This window comes from Musca autumnalis, unplaced genomic scaffold (genome assembly GCF_047663935.1).
Source record: "Musca autumnalis isolate F117 unplaced genomic scaffold, ASM4766393v1 scaffold_1, whole genome shotgun sequence".
Classification (NCBI taxonomy): domain Eukaryota; kingdom Metazoa; phylum Arthropoda; class Insecta; order Diptera; family Muscidae; genus Musca; species Musca autumnalis.
Window position 1 is genome coordinate 4,611,579 of NW_027411644.1, and position 21,418 is coordinate 4,632,996.

The 21,418-nt window shown below is 35.6% G+C and overlaps 1 protein-coding gene across 4 annotated transcripts in view; it reads right to left on the reverse strand.

The window, feature by feature from the left end:
- LOC141390318 (uncharacterized) overlaps window positions 1–13,435 on the reverse strand; it is a 38,705-nt gene extending 25,270 nt beyond the window's left edge. Inside the window, exons 1-3 of one of the 4 annotated variants that reach the window (XM_073963233.1) lie at window positions 12,607–13,435; window positions 12,306–12,528; window positions 1,560–1,577 (exon numbers count right to left, since the gene is read on the reverse strand). In XM_073963233.1, the coding sequence (XP_073819334.1) occupies window positions 12,338–12,528; window positions 12,607–13,351 (936 nt within the window). In that variant the 5' untranslated portion in view covers window positions 13,352–13,435 and the 3' untranslated portion in view covers window positions 1,560–1,577; window positions 12,306–12,337. Of the gene's footprint in view, window positions 1–1,559; window positions 1,578–12,119; window positions 12,529–12,606 lie in introns of those variants that run through there. The other 3 variants (XM_073963232.1, XM_073963231.1, XM_073963234.1) reach the window with 3 other exon arrangements.
- Window positions 13,436–21,418: the final 7,983 nt, after the last annotated feature.

The window sequence follows — 21,418 nt, forward strand, 5'->3', positions numbered from 1 at the left end:
CTAATATTTTGTCAAAATTTAGTTTAACTTCTAAAATGGCCCATTATGGTCCTCCCTAAGGGTATCTCTCGCACAAAGGTTCAACATTTGTGTCTTAGTGCAGTTAATTCCTAATCCACATTTTTGTTGGCAAGTTCAAATGTCCAAAAAGGGCAACAAGCCCTTTCGATCTGTCCGTACATGAAAGTTTCACTTCACATTGGCTGAGGGTATATATCTGTCGGCAAAGCCGACTGACACTTTTTTTTCTTTACCTCATCGGATCCTTGCCCTCACCGCTTTGGATGTACCACCTGTGTATATAACTTTTATAACTCGATACGTTTAACTTTGGTGATGTCGTTGTATGGCTGTTTTACAATTCTTGAAGTCGATATTCAACGTCATCGTTGGCCCATTGATCTTTCAAAGATTTGCCAGAGAAGCTACTCCACAGTACGAGTAGATATGTCAGATGAGCTGCCTAACTAACAGCGAAAGCGGTCACATGCTTAGGTGATTGTGTGGGTTCGAATCTTCGGCTTTCCTTTTTTACTTGCAGAAAGTCCTTGATCATTCAGCTCAACTCCATCGAGAAATTAAAAAACTTTCAAATAAATAATAGTTATTATTTAAATAATTGTTATATACCAGAACCAATTTGTTTCTCAATAAATTTAAAAATTTCTAAAAGTTTTTTGTACGGAAGCACACCCAACATTTAAATACGTTTTCGATAGAATTAAAAAAAAAAGGTGTGAGAATCATTTGCATTTTAAGAGAATAATTAATGGTAATAAATAATGAACAATATCACTTTTGTACATATTTAAATGGTGTATGGTGTAAAAAATTCTTTGGACTTGAATGTCCTTCATATGCCGATTGTTAATAATGAAATAACATACAGACAGTAAATATTGGGCGCACCTATATGTAGTACATCTACATATATACATTTAATAAGACCAATAAACATACCTTCAAACATATTGTCGTATGTATGTATGTTTGAATCTGAACGTACTCAAACTGTAACTGAAACACTTGTTAACAGATCTTCATCTTAGAGAAGTCATAGCCGAAAGAAATATTCAGAGGAGAAAAGGCTATCTATCTTAGAATACCAAATCACAGCGAGCAGCAAATATGAAGCATGGTAAGCAGTCTGGCTGGCTGGCGGGCTGACATTCAAGCATAACTTGATTTTGATTCCTGGTATGCATGCCACACACCGTGTGGTTGTTCGCTAAGCAAAATCTATAAAACAAGTTTCTTTCTGGTAGCACTCGAAGATCATCGTTTATTTATTGGACGGGTTATTTGTTTCACGATCAAAGCCAAATTATTATCCAATTGGCGCGTCAGACTTAAACATGCCTGCAGTTAAAATGTGCCTTTAATCAGCGCAACGTATATGCAGCACTACAGATCTGTGGGTTTCTTTCAAAATAGCTTAAGTCGACTTAAGTAAATTTTGAGTTGGTTGTAGCACTTACGAGTATTGCATTGTTGGAAAAATTGTCCTAAGATTTTTTTAACTATGTAATGCCATTCAATAAACAATTTCAAGATCTTCAAATTGTTGTACTTTTCATCTAAAAAAAACAATGTTTTGAAAAAAGCTGTTTTTAGAAAAAATAAGATACAATAAAAAAAATAAGATATAAACATTAGGGTTTTGACTTTTTTGCAACCTCGTACCACTGTATGATATTTTAAGATTACATAAAATATTAATTAAAAGTGATGCGATAAAAAAGCTTCCGCATAAAAAGCTTTTAAAGTTTTTATTTTTCAGAACTTTGGACAATTTTTTGAAGTCACTGTAAGCACATATTTAACGGAAAACAAGATATAGGGGCACACGTCTTAACCAAATGACAAAATGACGTTTGTTTCTCACTAATTTCATCATCGTATTATTACATATACATATATCATTTTATATTATATATAACTTTATTTCACATATCATAAAAATTAAAAGTAGTTTGTGCGGGCCCTTTTTCAATATTTGAATGGAATAAAAGTTGTTGTAGTTATTAATAGGCAAAATGTCATTCATTCGTGCAGCAGGAAATAATTTTCTGTATTTTTCAATTTTTTTTCAAAGTGGTTTGAGCGGAAAATTTTTTTATGGCAACATTTTTTATAAAAAAATTATTCACCCAACAGGAAATTATTTTTGAGAAAAGAATTTCAAAAAGTCATAACCCTAATAAACATATTATTTAATTAAAATTGAAAACAAATTCTGTGTTCCAGAACCTGCAAGAAGCTACTATTTTCTACTACGATAACATTTTTTCTTTTATGTTATCGGGAAAAATAGTAAAAATTAGTAGATTCTTGCAGTAGTGGAACAGACCATATATATTTTTGTAAAACATGAACTAAAAAATATAAAAAATAGCAGACATATTTGCTCTCCGTCATTGTTTATTTTCGACTTACGTTATTTTATTGTGACAATCCCGATATCTAAATTAAAAACAAGAGTATCTTTTGTGTGTGAATACATACAGTGGATAAATAAAGTAATTGGCCAAGAGTTTCCTTTTTATTCTTTGTGTTATGATTGGGTCCCAACATATTTAAATAGTTTTTTAACTATTTTATAAAAATATAATAAATGTATATGATAGATTTTTTGTCCTAATAATGTGGTCTATTATTTGTTAAAAAGTGCCTTCCCATGACTAGACATTGATTGTAGCACTTTATTGCATTTGGCCAAGCTTCCACCAAAAATCCGTTTCTACTTCATGGCCTAGTTTTCAACATAAAACTTGAAAGTTAATTAAAAGAAGCCATGGAGATAGTGCTTCCAATGTACAAGATCAATGTTTTTGTCCGACATGTAACCCCAAATCGGTTGTACCATTTTCCACTAATAAGATCACCTAAAATTCAAGGCTATGAATCTCATTAAGTTTTCGGGCTTATTTCATGGGACATTCTTAATTTTTTTAAACATTTGGTACAATTTATTCATTTTTCATAAATTCTTGATAAATTCCGTAAAATGTAGAACTTTAAAATATCACAAGGAATTGTATGAAATGTATTATTTCATTTACACACTGTACATACATATTTATGTATGTACGTATCACATTAAAAGTTTATCCGAACAGTTTTTATGATGTGGGTGTGAGTGAATGTTTACCATTCTCCTTTTAGTATACCCTGTTGGAAACATGTTCGAAAGATTCCTTAAGCAAATATTTGCTCCAGTGAGTGTAAATAATGCATTGAAATGAATGCTCACTTGTTCTCAGTAAGCGCACACTGCCGGTCGCTGAAGCAAATACTTGCCTAATGTGACCTTAACTTAAGACGATTAGAATTCAATTACTACCAAACTCCTGTTGTGAAAAATGTTTGTTTGATTGAAAACAAAACCCACGTCCTTGAAAACATATCAAAAAATAGCTCTGTTCCTTAACGTGCAAGAATCTTCAAGTTTTACCACTTTTTACTCGAAAAGCGTTCCTTTACTTCAGACACCATACAATTCATATGAGTGCAGTTTACAATTTATACTACTTTTGCCGGGTTTGCCACTTTCTAAAGTAAAGGAACAGACCAAATGTTGTCACGGCGTGTTAGCGTTCAAAGCCAAAACTCATAACTTCAAAGGCAGCGCAAAAAAGCGTTTGTCGTGAAGAAAATACATTTCTGTGGCCAAGTATCCGCGTAAATGTACAAAACACATTTGCATTTGAAAAACGATAAGTTCTAGGACAGAGAAGCCATTACATAGTCGATACGTCCGGAGATTTGCTTTACCACCAACGAAACCAGGTAACGTAATTTGGTGACTATGTGGGTTCGAGTCCTTGGCTTTCCTTTTTTACTTGCAAATAATTTCCGATCATCAAGCTTAACTCTAAACGAGAAAATTAATAAAAAATCATTAAAAATTATCTTCGCCCTTACAGGCAAAATTTCAAAAAATAAAATCAAATTTCGAAAAATTGAAGTTTGGGGAGTATATTGATAAAGAAAAAGAGCGTTCCAGGGTATTCGTTCCCTCATTTGGCTGCATCTGCATATGTATTTTATTTTATATTATAAAACGAAGAAGACTCAAATACACATTTTTCCCCTTCCTCAGATGTGGTAAAACAATAATTTGTCACACCACATATAGTAGGAACTGATGGCCTGAAAACAAACACCTACAATCGCTATAAAATTATATATCTATAAGTCGTCTTCTTAGCAAAGAATAACTCAACCTATTTAAAAATCCTAAATATTATATTTTTTTCCAATAGGGCATCTAATAGTACACACACTTACTGTTGTGCTCTTAAGATATTTCGATAAGACTTTTGGGTGCAATTAGTCGTTTACGATGCCTTTAATTTCGTTCGATGTTTGAATGCCAAGTTCTGGAGTTTTGGGGGCACTTTTATCGACTTCTTCATAGACATGTGTTTTGGTTTTTGTTTTGGGGATTTTTTTATCAGCATCTGTCACGGCACGGGGAATGGATGCAGCAAATGCTGACAATCATCCGACTAGAGTTCAAGAATCAAGTATGAATGGCATTCTAGCTTAAGGCATACAAAATAGTAAATAGTTTGCCAACAAAGATTGAAAGAAGATGCTGAAAACACATACACACATACGTGTTTATTTAGTTTCAAATTCGCCATAAATTTGTCGATTTATTTTGCACTTGTTAGCTTAAACATACCGAAATTGGAGGCTAAATAGTGAATATTATAGTAATCGAAGTCGAGTGGAGTTGAGATGGGAAATATGTATGTGTGTGTGTGTTTGCCATAAATACTGTAAACCTAGTTCGTCGCTAGGTTGGTTCATCTTTAAGAGCCTGCTTAGCAATAAGGCTTAAAGCAAGTCATGCTCTTCGGATTGATAATGAAAAGTCAAAGCGACGATAATTATGCTCTCGTAAAAAAAACTGAAGTTTGATATTTTGCTGATACTTTTGAAGTGAGTCTTGGCTACCTTTTCGGTAGATCTTTTTGAAGTGTGCAATTAATTGAAGTAGAGAAGAGCATTTCGTCTGGACATTATTTGGCAAGGGATTTCATTTTCCGCATTTGCCTTCACCTTCGATGAAGAGGCTAGAAGCAATTGTACTACCGTTTATTATAGGCCAAATTTAGTTTAAAGAAAGCCTATCGGTAATCGGGTTTGTTTAACCAAATGGAAGGTCACATACAAATTAAACCAAAGACGAATATAGCCTCGGAGGTAATGACGATTTAATAGCTAAAATAAGACTAAATGCCGCCATCGTAGGTCCATAAACAAGGTTTCGCGTTTTCAAAAACCAGGAAGCGATAATAACAACATAAATTAATATATCTCTATTTTAGTCAAAGAGTGTTCTAATGAACAAGTTTAACAAGTATAAAAAAGTGTAACAAGTGTAAACTTCGGTCTTGGCGAACCACATTCCTATTACGAAAGTCCAGCACGTAAAGCTTTATTCCTAGGAAATGCACAATAAATTAATTGTAGATTCCGAATTACTGCTAATTCGATCGGAAAGGTAAAAGGTATATCAGGAAAAATGTCTAAAATTGTCTTTTCCATTTTAAAAAAATCAAAAAAAAAATTTTGATACTACATCAATGATTTTTGGTACACAGATTAAGAAAAAAATCAGCATTCCAAATCTGTTTTCGTTACTAACTTTGATCGTTGCGCTCAAAAGATATGACCGTTTTAATTATGATAATTAGAAAAAATTCTAAAAAAATCGCGGCTTAATAGAGTTAGATGTTATATCCTATTATCGTTAACTGAATTCGTACCCTTTGCGATGATGCAAAAAATAATCGCAAAGTCTCACTGGATTCGCGAAAAATCAAATTTGTTAAATAATTTCTCGTATTTACAAACATATTTTTGAAACAATAGCGCTCATAGTTACGAAAAATATATAAAAAAAATTATAACAGCATCCAGACATTTTGAGGAATAAAATGAAACCTAAGTTGTGAAGGTTGGAGCTATAGAATTCATGTTATTTGCAAAAATACGAAGAAAATATTACGAAAAAATTAAAATCATATTATTCTAATTTTATTTTTTTATGGTTTTATAGGAAAAGTTGGAGAAAAAATGTTTGAGTTCTTCGGCATTTTCGTCAAAATTTCACGCAACAATGATTATATTCCGTTGTAACAAATTTTTCGCTTATAGTTTTCCTATTGGATAATATTATTAGAACCTTACATTAAATCACAAGGAATTCCAATTGTGGCATAACGTTAAAATAATGTTATATTGAATATTACAACATTTGAGACGCATATAAACCGCGTAATTATGAAAATGACATGATGCGCATCCGATTTTCCAACACAGCGAATCAATCCCTTTTATTTGATGTACAGTTTGTCAAATTCTATTAGGCGGCCACGATGTAGCATCTGCTGCATATTAGGGTGCAAAATACAGTAAAATGGTAATAATTTCCGCGAAGTTCATTTACATTTTATGCGCATCCGATTTCAATAATCACCATTAAAAAATACATCCTTCTATGCCGTTTCAATGCGATCCATCAAGAACCGTGGATGTAGCATCGCACTTAATTTTTAGAAAAAATCTGTTATATCTCTGGATTAGCGATAGTTTTGAAATATCTGTTTTCGCGCAGTTTAAACACGCGTATCGATCTATTTATTTAAGTAGAACTGACACATCCAAAACGCGTTTTAGTATGCGATATTTTCAAAAAAAAATTTGGCAAATTTTCGAAATTTGAGGGGTATCATATCCGCCGATCTAGTCGGTGGATTTTTACGTGTCGTGGCTTGATGGATTCAGAACGTAAAAAACTAAATTTACGCGGGTTTCCACGGAAATCGAATGACGTTTGTAAGTTTTAAACCAAAAAAATAGGTTTTTGGGAAAAATTTACGCACAAAAATTTCGTGTTTAGGCGCAGATTACTGTGATCCTGTGAGGGCTACACCCTCATGTTATACATTAAAAAATGCGAAATCGCGAGTACTACAATCCAATAATAAGTTTTTAGGGAAATCCAGCTGCGCGTCCCGATTAGAGCAAAATTTAAAAAAACCCCATTTTTCAGGTTTCAAAATGTCAGCATCCGTTGGAGGTAGATACAGTGGATATATTAAAAAATCATACATTAGAAACTTCAACTCTGAAGTGTGCTCTTTAACTTCTCCTTTGAGCGTTCAAAGCCAAAACTCATAACTTCAAAGGCATCGCAAAAAGCGGTTGTTGTGAAGAAAATACATTTCAAAACGGCCAAATATCCGTTAATGTATAAAAACACATTTGCATTTGAAAAACGATAAGTTCTAGGACAGAGAAGCCATTACATAGTCGATACGTCCGAAGATTTGCTTTACCACCAATGAAACCAGGTAACGTAATTTGGTGACTATGTGGGTTCGAGTCCATGGCTTTCCTTTTTCACTTGCAAATAATTTCAGATCATTAAGCTTAACTCTAAACGAGAAAATTAATAAAATCATTAAAAAAATGATCTTCGCCCTAACAGGCAAAATTTCAAAAAAAATAAAAAATAGGCTGAGCCCGGCTGGGATTTGAACCCACGTCCTTGAAAACATATCAAAAAAATGTTGTCACTGCGTGTTAGCGTTCAAAGCCAAAACTCATAACTTCAAAGGCATCGCTAAAAGCGGTTGTTGTGAAGAAAATACATTTCAAAACGGCCAAATATCCGTTAATGTATAAAAACACATTTGCATTTGAAAAACGATAAGTTCTAGGACAGAGAAGCCATTACATAGTCGATACGTCCGAAGATTTGCTTTACCACCAATGAAACCAGGTAACGTAATTTGGTGACTATGTGGGTTCGAGTCCATGGCTTTCCTTTTTCACTTGCAAATAATTTCAGATCATTAAGCTTAACTCTAAACGAGAAAATTAATAAAATCATTAAAAAAATGATCTTCGCCCTAACAGGCAAAATTTCAAAAAAAATAAAAAATAGGCTGAGCCCGGCTGGGATTTGAACCCACGTCCTTGAAAACATATCAAAAAAATGTTGTCACTGCGTGTTAGCGTTCAAAGCCAAAACTCATAACTTCAAAGGCATCGCAAAAAGCGGTTGTTGTGAAGAAAATACATTTCAAAACGGCCAAATATCCGTTAATGTATAAAAACACATTTGCATTTGAAAAACGATAAGTTCTAGGACAGAGAAGCCATTACATAGTCGATACGTCCGAAGATTTGCTTTACCACCAATGAAACCAGGTAACGTAATTTGGTGACTATGTGGGTTCGAGTCCATGGCTTTCCTTTTTCACTTGCAAATAATTTCAGATCATTAAGCTTAACTCTAAACGAGAAAATTAATAAAATCATTAAAAAAATGATCTTCGCCCTAACAGGCAAAATTTCAAAAAAAATAAAAAATAGGCTGAGCCCGGCTGGGATTTGAACCCACGTCCTTGAAAACATATCAAAAAAATGTTGTCACTGCGTGTTAGCGTTCAAAGCCAAAACTCATAACTTCAAAGGCATCGCAAAAAGCGGTTGTTGTGAAGAAAATACATTTCAAAACGGCCAAATATCCGTTAATGTATAAAAACACATTTGCATTTGAAAAACGATAAGTTCTAGGACAGAGAAGCCATTACATAGTCGATACGTCCGAAGATTTGCTTTACCACCAATGAAACCAGGTAACGTAATTTGGTGACTATGTGGGTTCGAGTCCATGGCTTTCCTTTTTCACTTGCATATAATTTCAGATCATTAAGCTTAACTCTAAACGAGAAAATTAATTAAGCTCGACATTGTGTTGTAAAACCACTAATTGGAAAATAACATAATGAAACTCGTTTATTTCAACGATTTTTTCCGATTTTTTACATTAGTACGACCACAGCTTCCGCTCAAATTATTATTTTAAGAAACCCCTCGGTGAATCGGGCTAAAACAGTTTATTTTGCCGAAATGCGGTCAAAAGTTATGGTATAGTAAAACTGATCGCGAGTTACAATACCCCATACCTGAGTTTCAACATAAGTTAATTTCTAGATCGATTCAGAATTTTCCCATGACCAAGATTTTATATTATTTTTGCTTAATAATGCCTTATACATATACTTTATAGTGATCATTTCAATATGTTATAAATAGAAACAAGTAACAAGTAAAAAAGTATCACTCGGCTTTGCCGACTGTGATATACCCTCAGCCTGCCGATCATAGTCCATTATGGAAGTTAATCTTATTTTGGGAATCTTATTATTTCCATAGATATCGCGCCCAATAGTCATTTCTGTGGGTCTTCGTATATATTTTGGACCAGTATACCAGGAAGAATGGACGTGTGCACGAAAAACGTAATATCGCTTTAAACAGGACCACAACGAACATCAATGGTATGCATTTCCCAAGGATCTTCGACCAAATCCTAAACTGCACTTAGGCACAAATGTTGAACTTATTTGCGGGAGGTACCCTAAGGAGAGGACCGATATGGGCCATTTTAGAAATTAAACTAAATTTGGATAAAATATTAAAAGATCTAATGTTGGGCCAATTCGAACTGAGAGTTATAGTGCTCTCCAGCCACTACATATGGTGCCATAGGAATTTTTTACACCTTTCAGACTGTTTTATCAAGTATGGACTTGCCCCTTAAAAAGCTTTTACCGTTGTTATTGAGGCAGCGAATGCAAGTTGCTTCAACAAAAATCAAAGTGATTGTAGAGCAGGTCTTAAAGTGAACTTATTCGAAATTTTGTGTGGGAGGTACCTGACGGAGTGGACAAATATAGTCCATATTGGAACTTGATCTATATCTGGTTGATATATTAGTGTGTGTATAGTGTGGATCAAATCGGTTACTCACTTCAAAAGTTATCGTGCACACAATTTTTCCGAACATTTTTGAATTTTTGTGGGGGAGGTAACTGAAGGAGTGGACCGATATGGCTTATCTTCGAACTTAAACTAAGTTTGGACAAAATAAAACGAAAGCCTAAATTTGGACAGAATCGGCAGATCCGTTCGAGAGTTATGTTGCGCTTCAACCACTACACACGGTGTCACAGGGTTTTTGTGCATCTTTCAGGTTTTTTTCTCCGGAAGTATGGACTTGCCCCTGATGAAACTTGAACCGTCGTATAGGGGGCAGCAAGTACAAGTTGTTACAACAAAAACCAAAGCTATTCGAGAGCTGCTCCTAAACTGAACTTTTCCGAAATTTTGTGTGGTAGGGACCCGAAGGAGTGGAGCGATTGAGTTCATGCTGGAACCTTATCTAAGTCTGGTAGAAATTTCACGATGTGCAAAGTATGGACCAAATCGGTTACTCCCTTCAAGAGTTATAGTGCGCACAAATTTTCCGAACATTTTCGAACTTTTGTGTGGGAGGTACCTGAAGTAGTGAACCGATATGGCCCATCTTCGAACTTAAACTAAGTTTGGACATAATATTACGAATATTTTTGGACCAAATCGGCTCATCCGTCCGAGAGTTATCGTGCGCACCAGCCAGCCAGATAGACAGGCGGAGGGGCATTGGTAAATCTACTCCAAATTGTCTGAAACACATTTCGTCCAAACATACTTTGGGTCTAAAACCACTATTTCGATGAGGCACATTTTGCGCGCATGAAAGTGTATATACCCTCGTTAGCATAAATGCTGAGGGTATGAAAACCAGTAAGGAAAGGATCAAAGTCAGGCGGGCCGACTATATGATACCCTACACCACTGTGAATATGTAAAATATATATGGGAGCTATATCAACATCTGAACTGATTTCGATATAATTTGACACATTTATTTCTAGACTAAATTCCGTCACACATTCCAGATTTCGTCAAAATTGCACAGCTATAATGTGTTTGGTGCAGCAAACAAGTGCAATCGGTCGAAAATATATAGGCGCTATATCCAAATCTGAACTCATTTCGATATAATTTGGCACATTTATTTCTCGACCGAATTCAGTCACACACTTCAAATTTCATCGAAATCGGAAGTATATAACGTGGTTGGTGCATCAAATATGTACGAGAATCGGCCAAAAATATTTATATATGGGAGCTATATACAAATCAAAAGCGATTTTCACCATTCTTCCTATGGCTAAAAAATTATATTCCCAGATTATCAGCTGAATCGGGCAATAAATGCGACCCAAATGTTAAATTGCAGCTAGTTTGGTTAAAAATTGTAGCTAAGATCCTCAAATATGCCGAAAATCGGGGGTACCGTTATATGGGGGCTATACCTAGCCATGGACCTATGCTAACGATTTTTGGTGGAGAAGTTTCGGGGCCACTGAGAACCTTAAATGTCAAATTACAGCTAGTTAAGATAAAAATTGTATCTAAAACCACCAAAATATCTTAAATCGGGAGGTACAGTTATATAGGGCCTATACCCATACGTTAACCTATCTTGGCAAATTTTAGTGGAAAAGTTTTTTGGTCCTTTAAAACCTCAAATGTCAAATTTCAGCTAAAATCCTCAAAATACCTTAAACCTGGTGGTGGCGTTATATGGTGCTACACCAAAACGTGGATCTATACAGTCCATCTTCGAACTTGGTCTGCCTATGGGAAAAATACATTCGGGTGCAAAATTTTAGCGTTCTATCTCAACGATTGCGAACGCGAGACGGACGTGGATGACTAGATCGTCTTATCCTGATTAAGAATATATAGTCACCATAAATGCACGAAGACGTATCTCAAAATAAAAAAAAATAAGATTCGTTTTTTGATTGCTCTTGCAAAATTTCAAGCTTCTACGTTAAAAAATAACGATCCTAATCTCCTGTTAAATTATTTTGTTAGTTACGTCTTTGGGTATTTATGGTGACGATATATACCTTATATGGTCTCAAATGATTAGTTCGATGTGTTACAAACAGAAAAACAAACTTAATATACCCTCATTACTAGTGTGGAGGATATAAAAATTTCATTTTAATTATATAATTTTTTGAGTTATTACACTCTTTGCTTAAATGATCTATAAGAATGTCACAGCAAGTATCCGTGACCAATGGGTGAACATGATTGATAGATATATGATCAATCTGTGGCTAGTAGAGCCCTAGCAATTTCAAAATTATTAAATTAGAAACACGATTGGAGTCCCCAATTTGCATTTATTGACAAGTGTAAACGTACATAAAATATATTATATATGTATGTACATACGATGCGTGTGTATATAAACCAACTAAAATAAACATATATGTATATAATGTATAACACATTCCCATCCCTTGCCGCAATCGAAACATTTCCGAAGCCAGTGACAACAAACAAACAAAAAAAGTAGAATATTCACCTACTTGTGTCAGACTTCTTTCCGCTGAGTAGCATATCAATTGCGTCTCGTTGTTGTTGCTGGTGTTGTTTTATTAACTGTGACAGCGGCCGCATTTATCTGCTGTTGAAACTCGTCTAAGATGCGACTTTGCGGTATATCAGTTTCCACACGACTACCCAAAATATCGCTGGTGTTCACACACTGCTGTTCTGGATCAAAGAATATATCGATGATTATGCGCACACCTAACGATGAACGGATGTAAATGTAAACGAAGAGAATTAAGAAAAACACATTAAAGCATTTAGCTAGATAGCTGGTACCGTTGTTCTCACCAGTTGCAGTCTTGGCAATTGTGGTCTTACTTTGGTAAGATGTTTCGATCGGATGACAAGTGGCCTTCTCAATACTATCATTTGACAAATATAAATGGTTCTTGTTTGGAATAACGGTTTGCAATGCATTTGGTGGTTGAGGTGGTGGTGGTGCTGATGGCGATGATGATGATATTGCAACCAACTCGGCTTTTTTGTTGTATTCTAGAGTCTTTTGTATGTCAGTTTGGCTAGAATTCCCCTTAGCCACAACATCATTCCTATGTAGGTTATGATGGATGATTTCGTTAGTTTGAAACTTTTGGATAGCGGCCAAACTTTTAAGGTTTCTATTCTGACAGCAATTGCAAGCCACGCAATTCTTACAGCAACTCCCATTGATGTTGTTGACACCACCACTGATGTTCTCAATGCAACCCCCCTGCTGATGGGGAAACAATAGATTTGTTTGAGATCGCGGTAGCACAGGCGTAACTAAACCACTGAATGATGGCGTACGGTTATGGAGAGATGTATAACTTTGTCTTCGCATTGCGCTGTTGTGGGAGTTTGGCGCATTGCTTTTGTCCTTTTTTGCATTACCATCATAGTGACGAATCATATCACGCACCGATACTGCGCCACTGTAATCCGAGTCAGAGTTGAATGACATATTATCCTGTCCATAGGATCGACCACTACTGAAAACATCGTCATTGTCCAAACTTTTAATTCTCATACGTTGAAAATCCATATTGGTTAGGCGAAGCGATGTAAGATATTCAAGAAATAAAGTTTTTTTTCAAGAAATAATGTTGTTGCTCTTTTAAAATTTATTAAAAAAGAATGTAAATAAAGACAGTTGAGCACAGGTAGGTGTTAGGGCAAAACCTATAACGTTGCGTGTGCGTTTTAAAAAACAATTTCAATTTGAAATGCATGTATTTTGTTTTTGTATTTTTGAACGCAAACGCAACACGCAAAGTTTTAGGTTTTGACCTTACTGTGAATCATGGCACAATTACCCAGGTTGTGGCATCGTAAAATTTTGAATGTGTTATGTCAAAATTTTCTTTATGTTGTTGGGGAAATTACAACAAAAATATTTTTTTTATAAAGGGATCTGACATTTTATATTCGAACAGCTGGTGTGATACCACTACCTTGGTAATTGTGCCATGATTGTATACCTAACGCTGCAGTTACACATGCCAGTAAATTGGTGCCAGTTGAGTACATGTATTATACTCGAAAATGCCGAAAAAGTGTTCGACTGGCATGCAGTTTTCTTGTGTGTTTACACATGCCAGTGCAAGTTCAATTCCAAAATTATTTTAAGCCGCATATAACACACAAAATTGCATTATATTTCAGATTTAAAACACAATTCACAACATATTTCACTATTTTTATTTTATTTCGTTTTAAAAAGATTGTTTCAAGTCATAAACATAATGAATCTGGTATTGCCGCCTTTTCAATATTGTATAATCCCAGAGGGGAAATTATTTATCAACCTATATTTGCATGAAAAACATCAAAATTATGTCTTTACTAACCACTAATATATTGCAGCTGCCAAGATGTATTATTTGTGTTTCCTAATCTTTTTGAAAATATGCATTAAATCTTTGCATTCTTAAAAGAAACAAAAATGTACATGGATTAAAAAATAGTCTCGGCAACTCTTTTTCATTTTCGACATTCGAAAAATCTAGTGACAGTGGAGTCGACAATTCAAAAAATGTAATTGTGATAGTAAAATATTGTGTATGTATTGAATTTTTCGAACTGTCACTGGCATGTGTAAAGGTTGGGTAATTGTAAATAAATATATCGCGACTTCGAGCATTGGTGGCGTCGTTTTTTATTGGGATAGCTAATACAATTTGTTTTTCAAAATAGTCTGGCTTACCCCCCGTTTACACATGCAAGTGGCAGTTCGAAAAACACAAATACACTCACACATATTCATTGCCACACCAACTAACAACCTCACTGCCGACAAAATTTTCTTGTCAGTAATCAATGTAAGTGCTTTGAAAGTAACTTCAATTTTTTTTCCGAACGTCTACACATGCAAGTGTCAGTTCGAAAAAATTGAAGTTTCGACTATAATATGTATACACAACTGTCTGTAAGTTACTTGCATGTGTAATCATTGGGTTACCTAACCCAATGATTACACATGCAAGTAACTTACAGACAGTTGTGTATACATATTATAGTCGAAACTTCAATTTTTTCGAACTGACACTTGCATGTGTAGACGTTCGGAAAAAAATTGAAGTTACTTTCAAAGCACTTACATTGATTACTGACAAGAAAATTTTGTCGGCAGTGAGGTTGTTAGTTGGTGTGGCAATGAATATGTGTGAGTGTATTTGTGTTTTTCGAACTGCCACTTGCATGTGTAAACGGGGGGTAAGGATTACACATGCAAGTAACTTGCAGACAGTTGTATATACTTCAATTTTTTCGAAACTTCAATTTTTTCGAACTGACACTTGCATGTGTAAACGTTAGGAAAAAATTTGAAGTTACTTTCAAAGCACTTACATTGATTACTGACAAGGAAATTTTGTCGGCAGTGAGGTTGTTAGTTGGTGTGGCAGTGAATATGTGTGAGTGTATTGGTGTTTTTCGAACTGCCACTTGCATGTGTAAACGGGGGGTTAATCCCATTGTTGTTGTTTTATTATTTTAAAACAACTAATTTATTAGTGGAAAAAGGTTAGCATTGTTCGCCAAGGGGTAAGGCAAGGAAGACTAGTTTCGATCCACGCCACTGGATCTCATCAGTTCCCTTGTTTCTTATTTGTGGATATTCTCCACCGAAGTTATTTTTCAATAACTTCTTCAACAAGAAACTTTTTATACCCAAACATCAATCGTCAGCTCGAAGTATAAAGGTGAACAAAGAAAAAACTTCAATGAGAAGTTTTTCTTTGCCAACCTAACACAACTCCGACGAAAGTGTTTGCGAAACACACCAAACCGTCACCTGAAATGCCCGAAGACGTAACCCATAAAAGCAAAACTTAACAGCAGAAGCAAAAAGCGTTATAAAATGAAAAACTGTTTTATGGAATATTAATATTATGGGGGCGAGTATTCCTATACGAATGGGAGTAATTAATGAAACCGAAACCGCGGAAACGCTTGGTTTTGGTATCCTTCATTACAACAAAATCTGCAATATTATCCCATTTTCTGAAATGGCATTTCTTGTACAGGATCGTTATTTTTGAACGTAGAACCTTGAAATGGGTGCCACCGTGGTGCAATGGTAAGCTCGCCCGCCTTGCACGCAGAAGGTCAGGGGTTCGATTCCCCGGCCTGGCAACATCAAACATTTTTCAACGGTGGCAAAATACCCCTCAGTAATGTTGGCGACATTTCCTGAGTATTTCAGCCATGAAAAACTTCTCACAGGTGGTGTCTTAAGACATGCCTTTCGGACTCGGCGATAAACAGTAGGTCCCATATCATTGAGCTAAATATGAATCGGGTGCACTCATTGATATGAGAGAAGTCTCCCTTGTCCCGTATGGGATGTTGTGGAACAATGTTGTTTTGTAGAAGCTTGAAATTTTGCCTGAGCATGTATTTTAGCTTTATGTATCAGATTCCATCAAACAACGAATTTCAATTTGCGTGTGGGTTACGTCTTCGGGCATTTCAGGTGACGATATGTATGTGTGTATGTCGCTTATATTTAGAATTTAAATGAAGTAAATACTTATGGTCTGTTTCTCTAAGACGATTCGAATACAAATTCGTTCGAATTACTACCAAACTTCTGTTTCTTGAAATATATTTGAATTCTTTTTATATTCAACCAAACAAACATTTCCTACAGCAAGAGGATTTTGGTGGTAATTCGAACGATTTTGAATTCGTATCGTCTTAGAGAAACAGGCCATTAAACTTGGGACCGAAAATTCTGTACATACATAATGGTTTAGAAGGAGAAATGTCTGTTCACAAGTTTGCAAGTCTGCAGTCTTCTTCCGAATCGCCATATATGTATGTCCAAAAAGATTTTAAAAGTATTAAAAACGTCCAAATGTAAATAAATAAATGTTGTTTTTGTCTTTCATGTCATAATCTTGACATGGGAGTTGGATTTGAAAGGTTAACTTACAGAAAATACCACAGATGGGAGTCCGAAATTACAAATGATGTTACCTTTATTGTTCTACCATGTATTATGCCATAATTGGAAAGGAAGTCCCAATTTACATTGGGCGAGTTTACTTGCGGCAATTGTCATTTTGTAGGAGGGAGAGGTGAGGCATATGGAACCCTTTGCCTCTCAGCACCCTCTCTCACCTACAAACTGACAATTGCCGCAAGTAAACTCGCCTAATGTAAATTGGGACGAAAATAACTTTGGCCCACAGTCGGAAAATTCAGTCTCCACAGTGAAACGTCTGACAATGGAAGGGTATAAGGGCACCTGGTTGTCTCCAGACATCGACTCGGATCACTACGCCTTTTCCGCAGGAAAAAGAGAGAAATGGAAAAGCGAGGGTGTGAAAAAAATCGAAATGTCCATTAACCAGAATGAAGTCCGAAACTTCTAGCAAAGAGAATCATCAAACTGGTGGGTTTGATACGGGCACATACTCCCGTAGAGATGAGCAATGTAATCTGGTTACAGCTACAGACAATGTTCCCAGGATATGGAAAGACCGTTTGCAAAAAAACTGGTGGTATCCAATACTAGCGAAGGCAACGAAGATACCACAAATGCAATCCCAGAAGATGGTATTGAGTGTATACCGTCCGGCTAAGATGAGGTGAAGAGAACAGTACACCGGCTGAAGAATAGTTAGGCAGCAGGAACCAATGACTTACCAGCCGATCTGTTTAAAGCCAAAGGCGACACGCTGATAAATTTTATGCATCAGCTAGTTAGTACCTGAAAGAAGAGTACAAAAAAGGAGATAAGGCTGCGTACTCTAATTATAGGGACATAAGTCTGCTCCCTATTGCTTATAAGATAGTATTAGGGATATTGTGCGAACGTCTAAATCCTAGAAAAGGCCCAAAAGATGCAGATCGACACTTACCACATGTTTGTCGATTATAGAGCAGCCTTCGACAGCTCCTTAAATTCAAAGTTATAGCCATGTCTGAATTTGGTATCCCCGCAAAGCTCACTCGACTTTGTAAGATGACTTTCACTGATACCTGTCCCTCAGTTAAATTTTGAAAGAAGTCGGTTTAGACAAGGAGACAACCTTCGTGTGATCTCTTCACCATTCTGTTGAAAAGGGTTACAGGGAATGAAAACGTCAAAGGAAATATAGCCACATAAGTTGCATATTGTCACCAAGAATCAATCAGTAAAATAATTAACGATAACTTTAAGAAGGTCGAAGGAGAATCTGCTAAAGTGGGTCTGACAGTAAACGGCGAAAAGACCAAATTGATGGTGTCGACTCGAAATGCGTCCATAGAACTCGGGCCATCTATGGAAGTTGGTTCATAAATTTTGAGGTGGTTAAAGACTTCTACCTCGGCACTGACATAAACACAACAAACAACATCAGTTGTGAAATAAGAAGAATAATTGTATGCTACTTTGACCTCTCGTCAAACGGGGTTCCAAAGCCTTGGTACTTGTGCAACCAGATAAGGCAATGCTTGGTTTGTTTGAGGGAAATTTCTTCGAAAGATCTATTGGTCAATATGCTATGGCGGTGTATATCGTCGTAGCATGAACCAAGAGCTGTTTCGGCTAAACTATAAACATGTCTTAAGAATGAGCGATGATAAAAAAGAAAAAAATATAACAAAAATAATACCGAAAATAATTAACTTTTCAATTAACTAAAGACACAACTTTTCGAAGCCATCCTGTTTTTAACCAAAAGGTACAAAGAGCCTAAAAAGTAGTAACATATTATGAAAACTTAAAAATAATAGATGGGAACATCAAAAACTTAAATTTTTCATCATAAACTGATCGAAAAAATTAATGATATTTGGACACTGGACTTCTGTGTGCATATATATATTTCTTGATAAGTAATATACTTTAAGCAGATCCTAGTAACAAAACTTTATCCGTTTTGAGTTGTGACAATACATTATCAATTTAACAATCACCTAATTGCAGCAATAATTTACTTCAATTGATGCAATCGCCTATTAAACTCCACTAATTTTGTTCATAAATATATTTGAATAGTTATTTCATTATTTCGCACAATTGAAAAACATTAATCAAAACTGCAAAATGTGTTATTGTGGCAAATCAATTATGAACGTGCAACCTCTCGAATATCATCCCATAAAAATGTGCATTGTCATCCTGCAATGTTTTAGTCTATCTTAGGCACTGCTTTTGATAATCAGTACGATTATCGGAGAGAGGGAAGGGGGAAACTACTTGCTTACTATATGTATGTATATTTTACACTGTTGCCAAGATTGACACGAGTTGGGCGAGTGACGTTTTTCTTCTTGCTGAATTGGACAGAAAAAAAAAACAAAAAGAAAATGAACAATCCCATAACGTAGACATTTATCATCATTTTTGGCTTTATGCCATTCAAATTTGTAGTCGTGATATCTTTTGTTTGATTTGTGGATTTGCTAAATTCTCTAGCCCGCCGTTGAAAGTAACAATGGCACTCACTAAATTCGTTCATGAATTCATTCGACGCCGTAGTCTAAATATATCTTCTTTCATTCATTTATTCAACAATTGAACTTTCATTTCAAAATTTATAAAGGATTTCGGTGATGCACCAGTATTAGTGTTAGTTAAATAGATGGTTAGGTTTGTATTAACGTCCACAGACTTCCACAATCAAACGACTATTTTATAGTTACTAAAAACGGTCGTGATACTAGACATCATAGTCTTTGTTGAGGTTTTCTTTAAACCAACCGAAAAAAATCTATCTTTTAAATTAAGTCATGCAATAAGTCAGTCAACCGGCCTGCCAGCAACCATCTCTCGTCTGAGACTGTCTATAATTCGGTCATACACATTAACCAAATAAAACATCTCTTCCACGTTAGTAGAGGGGTAATGGGCATTCCAGACCACAAAAGCGCCTTTTTTGCCTATTCGGCCCACTGTGCAGGCTGTGTGTGTGTGTGTGAGAGAGAGAGTGTGTGTGTGTGTGAGAGAGAGAGAGAGTGTGTGTGTGTGTGTGTGTGTGTGAGAGAGAGAGAGTGTGTGTGTGTGTGAGAGAGAGAACAAGAGAGAGAGATCACTAGATCGAGAGAGTATTTGGAGAGATCTTAAATGTAAACATAGCATAAATATATACAAAATATTAGGGTGTCTCAAAAATATTACCTCCAAAAACATTAGGGTTGCCACATTTACCGCTTAAATTAAAAAATATTACGTTGAATCATGAAATATGGGGTCCCCAATGTGAGAGTTAGGATAAAGACCAGCCCTAAGAAGCAATTCTTACCCGAACAGACCTATTGTGCGAGAGAGTTTTATTCAAACAAATGTATGGCATTAGAGAACATATGTGAAAACTAAAATAAGAGAGAGAGAGAGAGAGAGTAAACTAAAGTATCTCCAGATAGTTAGGATAAAGACCAGCTAAAAGATGAAATTTTTGTCGATTTGAACCACTGTGCGAGTCAGTTGGAGTCAAACAAATGATTTAGTGGAGGATATCTAGAGAGCCACATTTAACCTGTATATGTGTGGGAGGGAACCAGACCTTGATTTCAGGAGAGAAACACATTTATCCTGTATATGTGTGGGAGGGAACCAGACCTTGATTTCAGGAGAGAAACACATTTATCCTGTATATGTGTGGGAGGGAGCCAGACCTTGATTTCAGGAGAGAAACATATTTAACCTGTATATGTGTGGGAGGGAGCCAGACCTTGATTTCAGGAGAGAAACACATTTAACCTGTATATGTGTGGGAGGGAGCCAGACCTTGATTTCAGGAGAGAAACACATTTATCCTGTATATGTGTGGGAGGGAGCCAGACCGAGAAGTTGAGAGAGAACCACATTTGATCGCTAATGTAAACAAAATACATTTCAATATATGTCTGTCCGTAAGCATGTCGAATCATGATCGTAATCAAAGTGGATTTTTCCGTCCGTCCGCCAGTCTCTCTGTGAGCATGTTCAATCATGTTCATAACTTAACATATGTATGCCCAATTAATTTGACAATATTGTGAAATTCATGTTTTAGCATACTACAGTTTTCGTATAAAAAGCAAAAATTTGAAAATAAGATTCACAGTATAAAAGTTAAAGTACAAGTGAAGACATGGCGAGCGGAGATTTAATTACTTTCTTCAATTCCTTCAACATCAAATCAATAATTCCTTTGAAGGATATGGAGGACAACAAGGATTACATCATCACCGGAGCATTCAAGAGCAAAACAAAATATGGGGAGAGAATTGTATTGAGGATAAATGACTCTATTCTTTACTTGCCAACAAGATTTCTTTCACTAGGAGACGAACATGTGAAACAATTAGCTGGTGGAGGATATGCTATCACAAAATCTACCCTGAAAGATTCCATCGGAGCAGATGTATATAAATTAGAGTTAAAACAATTGGAAATTCCAACATTTTATTATCCACCGTATTAAACAAAAATAAAGAATTTTTATAAAATTTAAAGTTTCTGTGGCTTCTTATTTAAATTTGGGGGGATAGAGGTTTCAGTATGAAAATAGTACTTTAGTTAGAAAGATGTCTGCGCTTAATAGGGAAGACGAGCGTTTAAAAACCTTCAATGGTTGGCCATTACCGTATCCAGATACAAAGACGATGGCTGCAGTTGGATTTTATTATATTG